This window comes from Vollenhovia emeryi, unplaced genomic scaffold (assembly GCF_000949405.1).
Source record: "Vollenhovia emeryi isolate VEMERY1.0 unplaced genomic scaffold, V.emery_V1.0 DF939369.1, whole genome shotgun sequence".
Taxonomy (NCBI): domain Eukaryota; kingdom Metazoa; phylum Arthropoda; class Insecta; order Hymenoptera; family Formicidae; genus Vollenhovia; species Vollenhovia emeryi.
Genome location: NW_011966997.1, coordinates 53,453 through 72,996, shown reverse-complemented (window position 1 = coordinate 72,996; position 19,544 = coordinate 53,453). Strand labels below are relative to the sequence as shown.

The following is a 19,544-nucleotide window of genomic DNA, read 5'->3' as shown; positions in this document are numbered from 1 at the left end:
GACAACGCAGCCTCGACGAGCGTCAATTCGAGATTGCCGAACGGGCGCGACTGCAATCGGCAGCGATGATTTCATTTTTCTCGCATTTGTCACGATGGCTTTCGTCCCTTGCGGCGAAATCCCGCGAATAGGCGATCGCAACGTCGCATTGTCCTGCGATTACTTTCAAAACGATTAATAAGCGTATCCACCTGCCGATTCGCGCACGCGATGGTCCGCCATCGGTGTCTGCGTCTACATCCTCGCGTGTGGCAACGCAACCGCAAAATGGACAAATCAGAAACAATGCACCATAGGATACCCATTCATGCACCTGATTTCGTCACGTGTATTGGGAGCGTTACGTAATGACACGTTTACACACCGATATGCCCCGCGAGAAATCGACGCGCTTAGATTTTCCCTCGCAACCTTGGGAATTCACATCTCTTCTTTGCTGTATGTGTATAAATGTACACGTAAATTCTTCAACACCAGAAAAAAGAAACAATAGCATTTTGCGTGGACAATCGATCATTATAGATATTGTAATAACTAGAAGAATTAGTATCTAAAAGAAAGCATGCGTCAAAAATCAAACAACGTGTATGGACCGTTCTAGTCTTCTTGATTATACGTTAATCGGTAAACTATACCGTGCGCCGTGTGTACAGAAGACAATCTCCTTCGTTCTTTTTATTAATATCCATTTGCGGGCTCCTCTCCACCGCCATCTCGCAAGCCGTTTATCTCTCGCGCGAATATTCTATCTTTTCTGCATCCGTCGAAATCCCAGCGCTTAATCCGTCACGAGGTGTGATCACTCCCAGAACAGAGTAAACGCTTCCATCCGTGCATCGAGATCGCAATGTACGCGTGCATAATCGCACGCCAAGTCGTAATATCCCCTGGATAAGACCGCAATCCGCGGACTCGACTCGGTGCACACGCGATTCGCCAGCCGGCGGATCGATGCAGACGTAAATCAAATCGCCGTGCAAGAGCTGATGCGACGCATACGATGCGATATGGGCGCCGCGCGGCAGCGCACAATGTGCTGTGTCGACCGGTGCCCGTGGAAAGCGGCTATTCATCATTTTCCACAGACGATTATCGTTCGGCCAACCGGTTGAAAAGTGCATCGTTACCTACCGATTTGTCCTATCGTCTAAACGGGGGTAAATGTCAACTTATGTCATCGCCGAGACTTGTTGCAGTCGAGTTCTGCATTTACCGTATTCGATGCTCTATACGGGACATTAATTGATCTATATATTATGACAGAATCGAACTCTCGCGTATACAGAACTCGGTCCAAGTTCTAGTTTCGAGAAATGTGTAGCCAAGATTCCTTGGAGCAAGTTCTAGCATTGTGGACACGAGTCTTTAGGGCCTGAACATAATGGTTGTCTTGTACTTTTATAAGACAGCCATTCTGCCAGGCCCTTACGATTTGAGACACAAGATAGATATCGTGCGTTACTTCAGGGCAAAGACTTAAGTCATAAAACATTATCTTGAGAGTACGAAACCGCTATTCTGTTGAGGTCCTAACGCTTTGCTGCACGGTGTCTTATATATAAATATGATTAAGGCTCGTCGCTGTACGTCTTGATTGGCGCAATTAATTTTTGTGCAGACGTATGCATTTATTTTCCCGGTTGCATCCTCTCGGTAATCGCGCGCATCTCTCCTCATAAATAATGATACGCCAGCGTCAAATTAACTAGCTCACTTTGTCGCCGCACTCGCAAAGTGACGCGTGTGCAAAACCGGATAATTCTAGCGTTCGTTGACTTTTGCGCAATAAACGTAATATACGCTAGGCAGGAAAGGGACGGTGGAATCTAGGAATCCGAGATTATGTAGCCGGCGCAATTCTACCCGGTCCTTAGAGCCCGAGTGCCGGGAAGGATACTGAGCGTTGTGAGCGTTGCAAAGTAACACGCGCGCACAAGGTAAACTCTACTTCCCCCCCGAGTCTGACGAACGTTAGGTAAACTTGGCGCTCGCCAGGCGATTTCCCTGGCCGAGCGCCGTACGGTAATACGCCGGTAATACGCGCGAGTGCGCACATTGTAGTAAATAACACGTCGAAAGCTGCGAAATGCCGTCGAGTAAGTGGTATTCACAATTTTCATTAAGCGCTCACCGCTGGACGGGAGTAGCGTCTCTCCGGCTCTCTTTCGTCGTAAATACACCTGACTCTGCACACCCCGGAGTCGGCGAAATCATAAATTTGCGCGTTCCCGTCGCGCGCTCTCGCGCGCGGCGATTAATACCAACCGGGACGTCGCCAGCACTCTATCGCGTGTGCTGATTTATCGGGCGTTAAAGTCTCTCGTATCCGTCGTTTGTCACTGTTACGCAGCAGGAATCTTATTCCCTTTGGACGTTATCTCTACGTATCTATTCGATCTAACGCTTTAAGATAGCAGCTACGGATACCGCGAGTTTATTGCACGGTGCGTTGCGCCGTGAATTATCCTGTACCAAGAGTAAAACGACGTCGAAGGCGTAATGGATTGTCATTAATCGTACATAGGCCACTCGAGTTACGTCGTGATTATTTTGCTCCGACTGCACTGTTTCCCGCCCCTATTCCTAGATATACTGTATGTCTAAAGGCCTGCATCCACGATGCTGAAACTTGGTCCAAGTTCTAGTTCCGAGAAATGTGTAGTCAATCAACTTGTAGCTTTTATAGAACGGCTGCAGGTTGATTGGCATATACATTTCCCGAAACTAGAGCTTGGACCAAGTTCTAGCATCGTGGACACAGGCCTTAATACCTGCTCTCCAAGGTCATCTTTTTATAAGCTCGAATAAATTCACTGCACACTCAGAGTCCTCGTCAACAACCTCGAAATGACAAGGAACATTCTCTCATCTTCATTTCCTCGTCTGGGAAACATGTACTTCCAAGACAAGTATTGCTATCGTGTAAGGGAAAATGTATTTTAAAAAGACTGCAGCATTTTTGTTAAGTTATCAACTGGAAAATTAGCTGGTGAATTTTGTTCGCGGCCAAACTTAATAAATTAAGCATGCTTGGATGCGATAACAGCATAAACCGAAATTTCGAAATAAAACTGAATTTACTTCGTGCAAATCGTGCGGCAGTAGTCGACGACGAGTAGCGTATCGATGATCCATCTTGACCGCGGGGGCGGTGTAGCGGAGCAATTTCAGCAGCCGACGGAGGGATCGCGAGGCGCGGATCGGTTTGCACAATTCTCGGATAGGAGGACGCTCGCCTGGGAGGACCCCGAAGGTATGCGCCTTCTCGAACACGCGCGCGAGCGTCTTTGTGCCTCGCCGTATGATGACGAGGCATACCTAAGCCGACGTAGCTAATAAAACCAGAAAGGTCAGACGGGGGTTCAAGTGGGTCTCGTACACCCCGAGGCGAGCAGGCAGGCCTCGGATCTGGAGCCATCCTGGATGAGATTTGTGATCGACGGGGGAGAGATCCTCCTCTCATCGAGACTCGTTCGAGCCTCGATCCCGAGGCTATTCCACGCCCGCGAGTCCGCGGCAACGACCGAAATTCGCCGTTGCGGTGTCACACCTTCGATTTCGTTCTGATTCCGTCGAGCGATTCATTCGCACTTGTCGTAACACTTTACAATCCGTGTCTTCCGAGCGAGTCTAATTTACGGGATAGAAAAAGAGAGGGAAAGGGGAGAGAGAGAGAGAGACACAAGTTTGTTGCACTTAAAGGTCAGTTGATTGACGAGTACTTCCTCTCTCTCTTATTAGACTTTCTCCTTCGGGATTTCGTCAATTCTGTGCATTATTAATTACTAGAAATTCTGGAATTTCAAACCGTCGATTTTTATAGCATCAAAATTTCTTAATTCCTCAGGGACTTCTTACGTTTCTTCTTCACTTTTACTGCCAGAGTTTTGACACATCGTAATCGCGCAAGACACAAGTCCATCCGCGAATTTGTAACATTCTCTATGCGATGCACAGGATCTTTCGCTGTAAGCCTTGGTCTTCCCTCTATCGCGATCGTGTCTCATTGTGTTCAACACAATTAAACCTTCCTCCTCCCCCGTGTCTTTCACCATCACGAAAGTCTTTCAAGGTCTCCGATGTTCAGCGCGGAGGGTGAAGTCGTTTCTCGCACCGATTTGTCAGAGAGCGCAATACATTATGTCGATGATGTCACGACGTGACTGCGAGGATGTAGTTACGATCGTGGGCACATGACGAGGTGCTTATTAGGGATCGTTCCTAACGCGACTATACCCGGATCAATCCGCGAGCGCGAACGAATTGCGAAGTGTTGTCGTCTCTGGCATTCGAAGCGCCTCCTTTCTTCGCTGTGCCATGCCCTTCCTTTCTTTCCGTTATAGATGACGAGCGGAGAAAGGAATTCATGGCCGGGATACTCGTGTCAGACTGTCATCGCGGAGATATCCATCCGCCGCCAGGATCTCACGACCAGGATGGAGGAAATATTTTTACTCTCCCTTGCGATACTTGCACTAATTATTTTCCGGCCTGTTTTTAAAATGTCCCCCGTCTTCACCCGCATTCAGAATTTGTCCGTACAAGCATTTTATTCTTTCCTTCGTTTCTCGGTTCTTTCTACATCTATTAGTTTATGTACATTTCTTCGTTCATTAATATTTTTCTAACTTTACTCCATATAATCGGTTTGTTAAAAAAATCTCTTGATTGGAAGGAAGGAGATTCATGGCAGAATATACGTGAAATGCGCGATGTAACTTTTTGTAATCGCGAATTTATAGCGAAACAGATTGAAAAGATCGCGAGCGTACATCGGTTAAGCGTTAATTACGATATTGACGCAAATATGAGAGCAATTGTTGTACAAAAATTCCTTGAAGTAAAGAGTGACACATGCGGAAAATATGTTTACGACTCGATGGTTGACGAGCAAAGGAAACCAAAGTAAAAAACATGGAAATGCGTTACGCAAATCGAGACACGGTTGAAAACGGTTCTGTTATTGAATACCATATGATTAGCGTGCAAATCTAAGTTTAGTCCGTCCGCGCGCGTTACAGCGTATTAAATCTCGGCCTTCCTACGAGATTTTCTATTTTCCTACCAGCGAATACGCATTCGCAAGCGAGGACGAGCTGTCAACGTTGTTGTCAGAACAATAGAGGCGTATCGCCAAGTTCTCTTGCGCAAAAGCGCAAAATGACTGCGGGACGATCGGCGACACAACGCGGCGCGATCGCGATTTTCGCGACAGGGTACGTCCGGTCCAGAAGTGTCCGATTCCTTGACCGACATCGCTGATGCGAGACCCGAGCCAAAACTCTTTACGATTGTATGCAAAATATCGATTTCGCGTATCATGTGTTCTTGCGATGGTTACCCGGTCCACTTCTTCGTCTTCTTTTCATCTCTCGGTCGCGCAGACCTGACAGCCTCGTTAGCGTGCGAGCGGTTTGCATCTCGTGACTTGACAGGTAAATGTGCACGCACGAATTTTTTTTCCCCTTGTGATAACAGTGACAGCGACAACCCGCGTTATAATTGGTTATAAATCAGTTGTCGTAGTGTGATATAAATATCAATTCAAAATTACTCTCAAAATTGTAAAATATGCAATGTTGCAGAAAAAAGAAAGATTTGAGATCACAGTAATAATACACAATAAGAATTACTAGAAATATATATAATTATTACTAGAAACTATGACTAGAAATATACTTTTACTAAACGTTTTGTGCCTCGCGCGTGAATTAATCGATATACATATAATAAATTATAATTATTTCATCAAGTAAAAGTCTATTAAATATCCAGCTCTTCAGAAATTCACGTAATTAATCGGCAATCTTTATCCCTGGATAAAATTGCATAATGATATGCGATTATAACTGTATAATTATAATCAATATTTATCTAAACATCTATCGCTCTTAAGTCGGCCTGCAGAGCATCTGAGAATTGCAGCACGGTGGGACCTTTTGACCCCGATATTTAGATATAAACATATGCGTAACAGTTGCACGCGTGTACGTGATCTTTACTCGTTATTTGTAACTATTATAATTCTGCTCTCGAGGAACAACGTTAATTGCCTTTAAATTTATCTGATGGCACGGTTAATTAAGGATGTATCGGACCTATCTTCAAAATAGTACAAAGTCGCTAAAAATTTGTGAAATTGTTCTTTTAGTCTTCCTAATTTATTGCAGAAAAGTAAAAATGCGTCCACTAAACGGTTGCTGAGATATAACTATTTTAATTTACACTGATTTGACACGTACTCTTATGGGAAAAGCCGATCTCCACGGATAAAACAGCTAAAAAAATGTAGAAGAAATAGTACCAGTGTTTTGAATTTTTTTATACATCTAGTATACGAATAGATGAAAATATCGACCAAGTTTCAATAGTCTTTACTGCACCGTTTTAAAGAAATAAAATATAATAAAATATAACTTGAGATATTCGTGCTGTCGGCACGAATTTTTTAGTTTTCAAAATATTTGACGTTATTAAGAATTGAAATCAGAGTATTTTCACTATCAAAAGTTTAGGCTCATAAGTGAAAAAATCGCAAATAATTCAGGAAGAAACATTTGTAAAGTGAAAAATACCTTTGTAGGAGTACAAATAAGACTCCAACTATCGTTCAAGTTTCTTACATCTAGATTTACTATGCGTTAAGAGTAGATATTTAAGTATTTCCAATTTCATGCACTTTTGTCTAAGATTGTACGTCCAATACATCCTTCATTATTTAACCGCATTTTCCTTGAAATTCCTGCGAAAATGAAATGAACGTACGAAATTGTATTCGCACATTTTATGCGCTCCGTTCGCGCAAGTATATGCACGAGAGAATCCGATTGTTTTAGCCACGATCGTCACAACCACCGCCATTAATAACTGTCAGCTGGTAATGACTAACTGTCAACTGCTGATTATAATTTTCAACAATACTTCACCCTCGCGCCGCGCCAGTCCACGTATGAAATAGTCTAGTCTGAACTGACCTTTCAGGTTGCATCGCTTGCACGTCGAGCGAGCTACAATTTACACTCGCGATATCGCGTAATTTGGCCATCGGCTTCGTAAATCACAACGGGGTTGCCAAATTCATGGATCATTCATGTCTAGCGATCGGCATAAATATCGCAATATTCGTCCTGCTCTCAACCGGTATTTCAATTAGCGTCAATTAATTTCAGAAACGAAATCGAGCGCCTGACCTTTCGCAGTAACTGCCCCGTTCGACTTGCAAATGCAATTTGCGTCTCGACAAGTCGCTCGTATTGTGAATGCAAGACGTGCCCGGAGTTAAAATATGCACGTCGTGCAATCCGCGCGAGCCAATTATCGGCAATTATCGCGCGATCGTATCGCGTGGGCAATAAAGTTTGACGAGAGTCTAAAATCTGCCAAAGAGTTCTCGCACCTCTTGCAACTATGATCAATTTACGATCTACCTGTTTTCATATCTCCCAAGCTCTGCCGTGACCGTAGATAGTTTTGGAGAATCGCTAAATTCGATACCCCGTCATTTCCATCTCGCGGATAAACCGAGGAGTCCCGCGAGAGATGCGCTCGCTCGCTCGCTCGCGCGGTCGCTCGTTCGCGCGTTCGCGCGTTGTGCAACGGACAGGAGACCGATGATTTGCTTTCACTGACTCACCTTTAACATGATATTACGATTACCATTAACATTAATCCGGATGGCATTTCCACGGCCGGTCGGTCCGCCTAAAATTTTGCGCTCGGGCGCGCGACGATTAAACCCACGCCGCGGCAATATAATCGCCGTAAAACCGCGCTAAACGGTCGTTTATCGGCGCGCCGAACGGAGCGAGAATCGATTTTAATTAACAGTTGTTAGTGCCCGGCGTCCTTTCGCGGGGAAGACACACGCTCGGCGACGAACGCGCCGCGGCCGGGACAGCCGATAAATGAATCTTGCGATCAATCGGCGCGCAAAAAAGGTCGATGCGTGCAAGCGTGCAAGTAATGTAAGATTATTACCGTGTAAAGTACGTAATATGATACTTTGAATAGAGAACGTAATCCTAGAGGACTTCTGAGCGATCTCCAAGAAGATGCTTTATGCTTGCCGACATGATAATTGCGCGAATTCAATCTTCCAATCGTGGAATTTGCAATCTGAAGATATATGACTCGATATCGTCGTGTCTTAACGCGAGTACGCGCCTCCATGCACAGAAAATTAACGTGCACTTGCACTGAAAAAAATTTCTGGTTGAATATGGCCGAACCAGATAATTCCTGTAGGAATTATCTGTTTCGGCCATATTCAACCAGACATTTTTTTCAGTGTGCCTGACCGATCCTTGACAGATAAGCGACCGTGTCACGTCGACCGCTCTCCGAGAAAGCGCGGTTCAGGCTTACTCGCTTAATTGCCATTATTTCGACGCGCACGTTGTTTCACCCTGAATCCACAATGAGCCGCTGGGATCCTGGCGTGACCGTGCGTGGCATCGCGTGCCACTTACGACCGCTAACCAAAAACGGTTATCGTCGAAACGAGAAGGTATGCAAATGTTGCGCGGAGTCCGAGAAGAATTTTTTTTTCTCGAAGAAGTCGTTTCTTTTTTCGCCGGCCGAGAAGAATTGGGAAAGACGCGCGTGCCTTCTCGTCAAATTCAAAACCGGGCCCGGGACCATCCTTTCTCCCCCCCGCGTCGCTCTGACGTAACACGTTAAGCAATCCGCGATGTAACGCGGCCGGGTCGTACTTTACGGCGCATCCTTATGTAAACAAATCAATGCGAGCCACCGGGCGACTTGGCGCGTAAGTCTGAAAAATTGCCGAGCGATCTGTCGGGCACATGGCGATTTGCAATTTATCTCAGCATCGCAACATAGTCCTGAATCCATTCTCCGCTTACAAGCACCGCTATTTCTGAAATATGATGCTGCGAGTTCAACATTTGTCATACGCCGTGAACAATGAACAGCGAATAGCTCGGTCGTAGTTATAAATAAACATTGTTGTTGCTGAACACGAAAGGATAGTTTATCTTGCATATTAAGATAATTTATTATCATACGGTGGTCATACCCGGTTTGTTAAAAATCGTTAAAGGCACAGGCCAAGAGAAAGAGAGAGAGAGAGAGAGAGAAGGTCCGCAATGAATACGCGCGTTATAATTATAGGTGTGTGATTACGGTATTCAGAATACACGGAGGAGCATGCGTAATTAAACGATTTAATAGCCATAGCGTGATACATTACAGCACAATTATGATATGACATATTGTCGCATCGGGCACCTACACCGCGATTCTGTTCCCTCCCATCGACTCCGCCACTTCTCGCCAAGCGGAGAATGTGGAGGAGCGAGACGCTCGCGAGGGATCGTAGCTCGCAGGATACGCAGGATCTCGATCGCGTACAGTTGGCATGTAATCTCTTCGTGTTAGGATCAAAATAAAGCGAAGCGTTACACTTCGTATTCGGCAAGTCCTCCGCGGAATGTCGTTGATTAGTCGGCTAGCCCTGAACAGTATAACAGAATTCTAATAGAATCGCAGAATTCTCCTTAAATTTGTTGCGCCGGGGGAGATTATTGTTTCACCGGAAAATTTCATACCGACAAATTAGCTTTCAAACGCCACGATGTACATGACGTTTGCTGCTTTAATATACACGTAGGGCTTCCTTTATGTTCGCCTTTTTAAGTAGCTTATACTGTTCAGGGTCTAAGGCACGTTCAGGCGACGAGCGAAATCCTCAAGGACGAGTACGAATTCCAGTTGATTGCAGCGCGCAATAATTATGCGGCATAATATTAACTTTTTCACAAGTCTGTTATAAGTTTGCAGGTCTCATCGTTACAAAGATAAAGGAATGATTCGATCCGCAAATTGCACCGCTTGGCATAAACTCCCGTAATATATTGATCTCCCTCGAGTAAGGCAAGGCGGTCTTGCGTAATTCATATTTAAGATATTATCGTGTCGTCTTATATAATAATGCTGAACTTCATAGCATGCTGCGCGTAGCGCATGCAATATACAATAATTCTGTCCAACATTTTATTTTACCTCGAGCCTTGATGGCAGTCGTATTATCGGCCGTATGCATAAATTACACCTCCAGAATGATTTTACAGCTTCTCGTGTCGCACCGTCGCGATTTCTTAAGATATTAACGCAAAACAAGCTGTGCTTCAATAGCAATCCCCGTTGCATTGATGCACTTCAAATGGAGAACGTGAGTTTCTGAAAAACAAAAAACCGAAACATTCCAAAACCGCGTAAAAATGTTTTCCTTTTCTGCTCGTAGTCACATTCTTTGGATCGGAATTTCGTGATTTAAGAGTAAAAAGAAATAAATTATTAATTTATTAAAATACCTTCTACGTCTACCAAAGAATGAAGAAAGATTTCCTTCTTCCGCTCCTTTATTCTCACTTTGTACTCATCGATCTCACGTTCCGTCGTCTCGCCTAATCGTGCCCCGCCTTGCACGGATAAAGTAAACGCTAGTATTGCTCGACAAGCTGATCACTGATATAACAATCATGGAGTCACTATGTAATTAGTAAATACAATTTCCAAAAGTGAGGAGCGCGTAACGTGTCCGCTTTAACGTTTATCCCGGAATTAATAGCCAAGTTCGAACCCGCTTCGAAAGAATCTTTCATGGATAACGATACGAGTAAGAGGCCTGAACAGGATGGCTGTCCTGTACTCTTGACACAAGACAGTGATTGTACAAAGATTGAAAACATAGAACATTGTCCGTAGAGTACAAGACAGCCATTTTACTCAGAGCCTTATGTGAGGTTTATCGTCGATAAGCGGTGACTGCGACATCGTTCCACGTCGATATATCGAAGCGTTGGGAGCAATTCTAGCGTAGACATGTCTAATATCTCCTGTAGGGCTCCTCCTCTTCGGGATGAGCTGCATTGTGCGCCAAGGCACGTTGTATCTCTACCGGTATCGGCGGCGGTGTCGGCAGGTGCGCGCCGGTCGCCACAAAACCATTTTCATCGGCTGTGTAAGTGACCAGGATCGGTGTGCCGTCCGGTGCCGTGTAACTGTATTGACCCCTGACCGCCTCGATCTGGTTCGGCCCAATATTCTTCGGTTGCCCGGTCTCCGCTACGGAGATGCCATTTGCCGTGTCGTAGCTGCAGTAGAAATAGATTGTTCAGACGTATCGCGAATTACTTTTACGAGAGGAGAGAAATACATTAATACAATTTCATTAAAGAGTAAAGTGAATTTTAAGCCGCAAATATGAAACCTTTGATGTTAGCCTGCACAGATTAACAAGATTTGTCTGAGATGGTTCATTTCCCGAAACGGCAGTCTTATCTCAAAAAGAGAATTCAGCGTGTCATTTCGCATGAGAGTACACTTTTTCACGCCGACTCTGAGTAAAACCAATTAAAATAAATCCATCGTCAAATTGCTTTAGAACAACAGTCATCGGCTACATGAGCAACTCCTTTCATGTCCATTTTCCTTCTGAACTGCCATTGGGAAAACCAGTGAGAGAAAAGCGCTACCACCTTCGAGGAGTTAGGTGGAGCCTGGCCGAGTCTCAATATCCTAGAGACAGGTGTCACGGGAGGGGCTCGAGTTAGGCGCGAACTCCAGGGCAACGAGGATGGGTGAGGAAGGTGAGCGCGTAGGTAGGCAGGCAGGCAGAGGTAGGCAGGTAGGTCGATTGTAATTGTTCAATTGCGCAATTATTGCGAGCTGTGCAGCCGAGTGGCGCGCGTACGATTAACATCAAAGCCAATTATGTATCCTTCCTTTGGCCGAGACGGGTTCACGGTTTTTGCGATTTCGATTAAGGCGACTGGTCTCAAGTAGCGCCTGGGGCACCGTCTGGTGACCTGGCCAGCCCGCGAATGGTCCGCGACCTCGGCACGCCCGGACGATTATCTCAAATGGTACAGTCATACAAAGTCCCGGAGTTAGAAAGCGTCGAAAGACAATTGATTATTAGAGAGGTAGGGTACGTCGGCACGTCGGGCAACTATTTGTGAGGACCATTGGACTGAATGAAATATTAGGTCGTCCAGGGACGAGTGTCAATAATACGGAATGGATGTCGGAACGGTAATCGCAGGCTTTTACTTGTCGATTGTTGCGTTCGTTAATTGCGTGCGAGATGCGTCGTGTAGATTTAGCGCGATGCAAATATCACGTATCGGGACGATGCGAGATGATCGCATCGCCTAACAGATAATTCGATAATCGCCGACTTACAATCTCGACATGTTTGACTAATTATAGCGAATCGTGCGATCTGTGTTAGAAAGTCAGAGCGGGGTGAAGATATTTCGACACCTTTTCGCGATGGGCGACTTTTCTTACGGACTCGTGTAGAATTTTGCATAATTATTGGTGTTGTCCAGTCCGATAATTATCCGATAATTCAAGATAATATTTCAAATAGAAGGAAAAACCAAGAGAGAAGGGAGGAGGGGAACATGCACACATGTTGCGGAACTAACGTAATAATTATTGATGCTTACATCTCGTGCAGATTTCTGTAAGCCTGAATATGTTGTAAGCCTGTAATAATTACCATTAGAGCTATGACTAATCATTTTACCCGCAATTCCATCTTCATTAACTATTTTAATAAATAAGTAAATATTTAACGTCTCTATATCGTAGAACCAAATTGTGACGTTAATTTCAACCAGCTTTTCTCCATCGCGCGATTACTATATCTGCATTATATTCATGTTTCAGTATCTTTTCTTCATCCTGTCATCCTCCATCCTAAAATCATTTTTCTTGTTGTAATTAGAAAAAAAAGTGGATTTTCTGAACGAGAAATAACATTTTTCGAAAGTTTTAACGATATTTTCATCTCGAGCGCATTCTATTATTGTCTCACAAATTGAATTGCACACACGACAAGCAACCATGAAAATTAATGTAAAGTCAGACAAATTTTATCATATTTTTAGTAAAAGAATTAAACTGGTCGGAAACTTCTTCACCATTCTTGAATTGTACCAACACGAGAATGCAGATTCGCAGTGCACATGTGATTATTACACCGGCACACGAGTTCGCACATTTTTTTCGTGTGTTTAATTATGGTTAACAGGCCACACCGTGCTCAGAAACGTTCTCAAGTTACCATGTAAGACCATTAGCCTTCGTACGATTCGAATTTTCTTTCTCTTTTTGTTCGAGCGCCATTTGTGCCGCCGTGAGATTCGAGCTTCACTCGAGTGGGCGGATTATAAAAATAACCGTAGACCCGACTAACAAATGTTGCGCGAGCGCGATCGACATAATTGCAACGTTTAAACTCCTTTTTCGGACGGTAAAAGTATGTCGGCATCATCGAGATTGAAAAATAGCCGCTGAACAATGCTTATATAGATACGTACTACCGAGAAACAACGTATTCGACGAATCCCACATCTTTTCAGACAATCATATCGATTCTTCTCGACCAACTGTACGTTACCCTCGACGTAGTGCTTATAGCATATACGAGTACATGCATTTCTGAAAGCAAAACGCTCATCACTACAAAAATCCTTGATGAGTTTTCAAGAAGATCAGTTCACGTCCAAATTTCATTGATAATGAACAGTAGTTGGAATTGGCTTCCAAACTTTAGGGCAAAAAGTTCTTAATGCTCTTTTGCTTTATTTTTAATCGTGTACTATTTCCTCACTTTACCACCTATGAAAAAAAAAATATCGAAAACTTGGAACGGCACGTAAATATTTGTTGAGAAATAACGTACATGTGTTAATCATCAAGACGCGTCACCACTTTCGTGCGTTTCCGGTGCATTAACTGCACTTCCTTCCTGTCTATTAATCACTCCTCGATGAAGATGCGGCACGATGGAGAGAGAAGAAGAAGAAGAAGAAAAAAACGGACGGTCACGCCGAGCGTGTTAACTTCGCGATTGCATCGACCGAACGGCGCGAGCGTGTTTTCATGCGTTCGAGGGCATCCGCGATTCGTCGAGCGTGTCGAGATCGAAGAAACGTACGTCTCTCGGCGGGACGGACTCACCTGTAAGAATACGATCCGTCCGGCGAGGAGTCTTGCGTTTGTCGCAGTATGGCGTAGAAAGGCCGGCCCTGGTAATTGGGATTGTAATTGGGATTGTAATATTGCTCCGGTTGATACGATTGAGTCGTGAACCTGCCGAGCTGTGCGTACGCCATCGTCGTCAGGCCGAGCAGCAATATCTGCGAAAATGATTAGTTGGTGTAATAAAATCAGTTGGAAACTGAATATATCGGGCGATAATCCTCTCACGTGGGGTACAGTAATTATTTGACGGTCCAGATATAAAAATAATTACGTAATTACGCCAATAATAATAACTAATTTCTTTTTAAACTAGTCATTTCATCGTATTAACTGCCTAACAGCAGTGACCTAAGAGAAAACGCAGTTATTGCAATTACGAATGTTTTTATGCGCCTGCAGCCGAAACATGTTCAACCGTCTCGATATTATAGATTAGCACGATGGATACTGCAGCAAGTTGCGCGGAATTATATAACCTTGTGTTATTACGCAAAAGGGCCTACTAGGTAGGTTGAGATGGGTAGGCAGTTTGGCACGCAGGAGAATTTCGATTCACCGCACAACACAGCCGGCGCGGTTATGAATAATTATACGTTATTCCGTGCGTCATAATCCTCGTCTCACGCTTGTCGGAGACTTCCTCCATTGTGTGCTGAAAGCCGAGGAGAGTCAAGTGATTTGCGACACGTGGTATTTTTCGCGTAATATTCTTCGCGCGGGCCAACGAGAAAAAGTAATGAGTTACAATAAGCATAACGCGGCGGCTGGAATTAATTTGTGCGGCTGGTGCGCGCACAAGTGCACCGTTTCCTCGGCCCATCTCATTATCGGTCAGTCGTGTAATCCAATTATACCGAGCCGAGATAACATTTACACGAACGTCGGGTTTGCACGGCGCAATTGTAACAAACGATCATCGTCATTTTTCCAGGAATACCACAGTCGCGTCGTTTGCGCGCGCCAAACGGAAATGACGAAATCGACACCGATAAAATCATCTTCGTTGCAACCGATACATTCGCAGAAACTTCTCCGACGCGAATAAAATGTGAATCTTTGTTTATTCGTAGGGGATTTAGGGGATTGTGGCCATCCGTCCGGCATCCATGCCAAATCTTCCACGACGTCGCTGCTGTGGTCGTAAACATACACTCTCTCTCTCTGTATTTAATTGCCACTATTTCGTCGTGTTCGATCAATCTTTCAGTATCACGGACGTACCCAGTTTAGCGAGATTTATATTAAAAAATTTATCGATAAAATCATAAATGTCACTAGTTTTATAGTTTGTTCCCTTCTAGCTAAGGGTAGAGAAACTCGTAACGTAATGTCAGGTCGCTCCTCGCCTTGACGAAGTGAACAACAATGTTCACGAAACGTTAACATGAGTAATGGCCGGAAAATGGTAACCTCTAAATAATTTTCAATCAGAAATGAGATGCGATTAATCAAAGTCATTAATTTCCTGTTTGTTATCAATTTCTCCCGATTGTTAATAATCGTTTGGAAAGTGGATAAATCGCGAACGCCTGGAGAAAATCAAAGGATCACACTCACGAGGGTGTTCATGATGGTTTTTGATTGACGTATTCCGAAAGTCAGACGGCGACTCCTCGAATTCTCCCTGTTACCGGCGAATCGGTGCGCACTTGCGTGGCAGCGAACAGTCCCACTGCGTGCGAGACACACTCGGACCTTCCGAAAAGCCACGTACGAAACTCTTGGGTTAACTGCAGTTAGAGACACGAGCCTAGGTGGTCACCGGTGAGGCTTTATAGTCACCGGAGACGCTCTGCTTGTGCCCCCTTTTTGCCCCGCCATCGACCGTTTTCTGGAGGCTGAAGGGGAGAATAAATGTTGGACGTTACTCGCGTAATCCGCTAACTAAGCAAAGGGTGGTGGACGGTGGTCGGGGCTTTCTGGCTAGACGATAGGTAGGTGGTAACCGATGGTCCCCCTCGCGTGCACTCGCGCCTCGTGTCTCCCGTGCATCCGCGTGCGCATCTGCGCCTACGTATCGCGATCCTCCGCAGGCGTGTGTGTGTGTGTGCGTGCAGGCTTATTAAATTATACACACGCCAGTACTCGCGGAACAGATGCAGACACACAAAGACAGAAATTGGACGGCGCCGCGAGAACGTATACCTATTATACGCGAAATCCCAAATCACGGTGTATCCTGGAAAGTTTCTTGTAAAAAAAAATCATTAAAAGCGTCCAAGCGCTTAAAAAATATTTTTTACAAACAGAATCTTAAGGTTCGCAGTGTAAAATTATTACTTTAAACAAGTTGAGTAAATCTTATTGTCGCCAGTGATAATTCAAAGAGGGAATATTTTTCAAGAAGTCGGCCAAACTGGCAAGAAAGTGATCTTTATTCAGTTCACAACGTTTCGGCTCTGTTTCGGTTAAACAAATTACGCTACTTCGACAACTATAGGCCACACTTGAAAGGGACCCGATTAAGAGGTCGACTTCTTGAAAAATATTCCCTCTTTTTATTATTTTAAAAATCGCATGCTTAAAATGCGGAGATGCTACCTGCCTCCTCGGATACTCGTGTCAGCTACAGGTGTTCGCGATGCCACCCAGTCCAGGCATGGGTATTTTGAACATGTATACGCAATACGTGTCGCCAGCTCCCACATAACACGTAATGTTACAGCGATATCACAGCAATATTGGAATATATTGGAAACATTACATATTACAATAAAATATCATACAAGTATTACTGACAAAATACGCTTTTATAAATAGCATTGAAATATTATAATTACATTGCTGCAATATATCACATGCAAAATAGCAAAGTGACGTCAAATGACATTTAAACTGTCTTATTTGCATTAGAAATGTTATGACATTGGTAATAATAATTTATTACTTTCGTTAAGGAAAACTGCAACTCAAAATGTTCTCGTTAGACTTTCAATTTGTGGTCTCATTTTTAAAATAATAAATCAATTACAGTTAAGTTTATAGATTACTGGAGGCAAAATGTACCAAAAATATTTGAAATTTGCTATGAAAAGTATACGTCATGTAAATGATAAATTCATCTATAAGCAAAAACAACTATGTACTGCTGAGTGATTTAAAAAATTGTTCACAATAGTTTTGAAATGTTGCTATAATGTTATTCAAACGTTGTAAATTTATACAATGTTTCTACGGTATTGCACTGCAATGTATTATATGATATTGCAACTGTAACGTAGTTGCAAATTTCTGTGCTGTATGGGTGTACGTGTGTATATTCATAACGTTACTTTTAAAACCCTAAACTCGTTTTTTAAATATCCTGTATAACATCTCAAGTAGCAAGATGACAAATGATATCTTAATAACATTTCTAACATCTTAATGACATTTCTAATGTAAGTAAGACGTTTGAAATGTCATTTGACGTCACTTTGCTATTTTCCATGTGATATACTGCAGCAATGTAATTATACTACTTCAATGTTATTTATAAAAGTGTATGATGTCGGTAATATTTTTATAATATTTTATTGTAATATGTAATATTTCCAACATATTGCAATATTGCTGTGACATTGCTACAATATTACGTGCTATGTGTGCTATTAGGTGTTACTTCTCGCACTTCCAATTAGCATTAAGCTTTTGCTCGCAGTTCTCATGCACCTCGTGCGTATCTATATCGCTTAGGAAATCGGGATGTTGAACGCATGCCATTTCTCTATGAATTAAATTCATTGCGTTTATTAGCTCCTTTTGCTCGCGCAAGAGCTGCTTATACCATTCTCGTATGATATATGCACGTGCATATCACTTGTGTCATAGCGCGTGAAATATATGTCTACAGTTTTTACGCCCGATTAAGCTCCCTTGTGCAAACAATCATGGAAACATTGCAGAAACAATAAATCACGATGGCAAGTTACATTCTTGCATAAAATACGCTCGTCTCGAAACTTCGCGCATATGAATGGCAGCCTAATATTTTATTCATATATGTATATTTTTAATTTATGTTTAGACACGTGTGTATGCGTGTGTGCGTGCGCGTGGAATACAATTTAACATACATATCAGTTTGCTCGTAACAAAGATCTACATTTTAATCGTTGTCTCGCTCAAATGTTTAATAAAGTGCGAGACACAAGATGAAACGTTATACAGTTTAAAATCCGATAGTATTTTTCTATAATCCAATCAAACGAAATTTCGACTGAGGTATGCCAAAAATCGGTAGCTATCGCGTGCAATTACTCCCATACACCTAGTTACTGCCCTCCGCAACTCGCGTGTACATCCGCATCGCGTCTAAGGCGAATTGGGCTAATTTCGCGCTTGCAGACTCATCCTTGCTCACTGGGATGGAAGCGCACATGCACGTATCCACGTGAGCGCGTGTGTCCACGCCCACGTACATAAACGCTACGAATCGGCACGGTGAGATTGAGCTTAACGAGGATGCATTGCTCGTCGCCGGGAGAACCGTCATCATCTTGCGTCTCGTAACGTCTTGTATAATGCGCGCGCGTCGGATTCAGGTTCGCCGCCGCCGGATTCGCCGCGGATCATCGCAGGGCGTATTCCTTTCACTGCAACGAGCCGGTGCAACGCGATTCGCCGCGCATCGCCGATCTTTGCGACATATGCGGGCGTAACACCTTGGCATATCCTTCGGTCCTTCGAACGGTCAGGATCGTTTGAGCGACTTCTCCAAAATTCCTGGCCTCACGACTCCAACCGTGCTGTATGATGCGTCGTCGAAATAAATTAATTCCCTCGCGTATCGTCACTGGAACATAGTAGCCGACAAGATGCAATGATAATAAAAGTAAAATGACAATAACATAAGTAGTTTTAAACAGAGTTTCGAGGATTTTATCGCCAGTGCTTGATTAACAGTTAGGTTGAATAATCCGACACAACTGCCTACAGGAAAATTTCCCTTATCACAAACACAACGTTTGGTCATGGGTTTTGGCCGACTTCATGCTGTAACACTTGAGAAGGGCCAAAACCCATGGCCTAAACGTTGCGTTTATAAGAAAGGAAACGCAATGCAGTGCAATCGAATTCGTTATTAGAAAGTCACATTCTAAACTGTGAAATCAATAAATTTTAATATCTAAACCCATGGAAAGATCTTGGCCACGTTCGACAATGTTATTTTATAGAATTCTGCGAAAAAATAGACATATAAAAAGAGGTGATTCGAGAAAAGGAGGCCCGAACGAAGCTGCAGGTAAGGCCACTAGTAACATTATAATTACATGTTATATTATTACTTATGATAATTATTACTGATTGCATTACTACATTTGATACAACTTCAATACATTACTTTAATATAACTTTCATGTACAAGACACATAATTTACATGTGTATAAAATTTTCTGTCATTTTCTTCCTTAAGGGGATGCTGGAGTGGTTTGATTTACCGACAGAGTCGCATACAGTTTTTGGAGGTTTGTAATGAAACGTAACCTCAATATGTCATATTATAGATACAAATGAAAATAATTATGTAACATTTATGTACAAA

At 43.4% G+C, this 19,544-nt stretch overlaps 2 protein-coding genes across 2 annotated transcripts in view; one reads left to right on the top strand and one right to left on the bottom strand.

Moving 5' to 3' along the window:
* Positions 1-9,164: 9,164 nt before the first annotated feature.
* On the bottom strand, positions 9,165-15,838 carry LOC105558180 (endocuticle structural glycoprotein SgAbd-2-like). The gene is made up of 3 exons (XM_012005737.1): positions 15,577-15,838; positions 13,996-14,174; positions 9,165-11,117 (listed from the first exon to the last, which is right to left on the bottom strand). Exons 1-3 carry the CDS (start codon positions 15,586-15,588, stop codon positions 10,850-10,852), a joined length of 459 nt encoding a protein of 152 aa, XP_011861127.1. The 5' UTR covers positions 15,589-15,838; the 3' UTR covers positions 9,165-10,849.
* Positions 15,839-18,265: 2,427 nt separating this feature from the next.
* LOC105558179 overlaps positions 18,266-19,544 on the top strand; it is a 2,577-nt gene continuing 1,298 nt past the window's right edge. Inside the window, exon 1 of the mRNA XM_012005736.1 lies at positions 18,266-19,243. Within this exon, the coding sequence (XP_011861126.1) occupies positions 19,135-19,243 (109 nt within the window). The 5' untranslated portion in view covers positions 18,266-19,134. The remainder of the gene's footprint in view (positions 19,244-19,544) is intronic.

Bases quoted from the DNA above. Each gene is read 5' to 3' on its own strand.
- LOC105558180 (XM_012005737.1), bottom strand. The intron at 11,118-13,995 runs GTGAGTCCGTCC...TTTCTACTGCAG, and splicing joins GACGGATCGTATTCTTACAG to CTACGACACGGCAAATGGCA.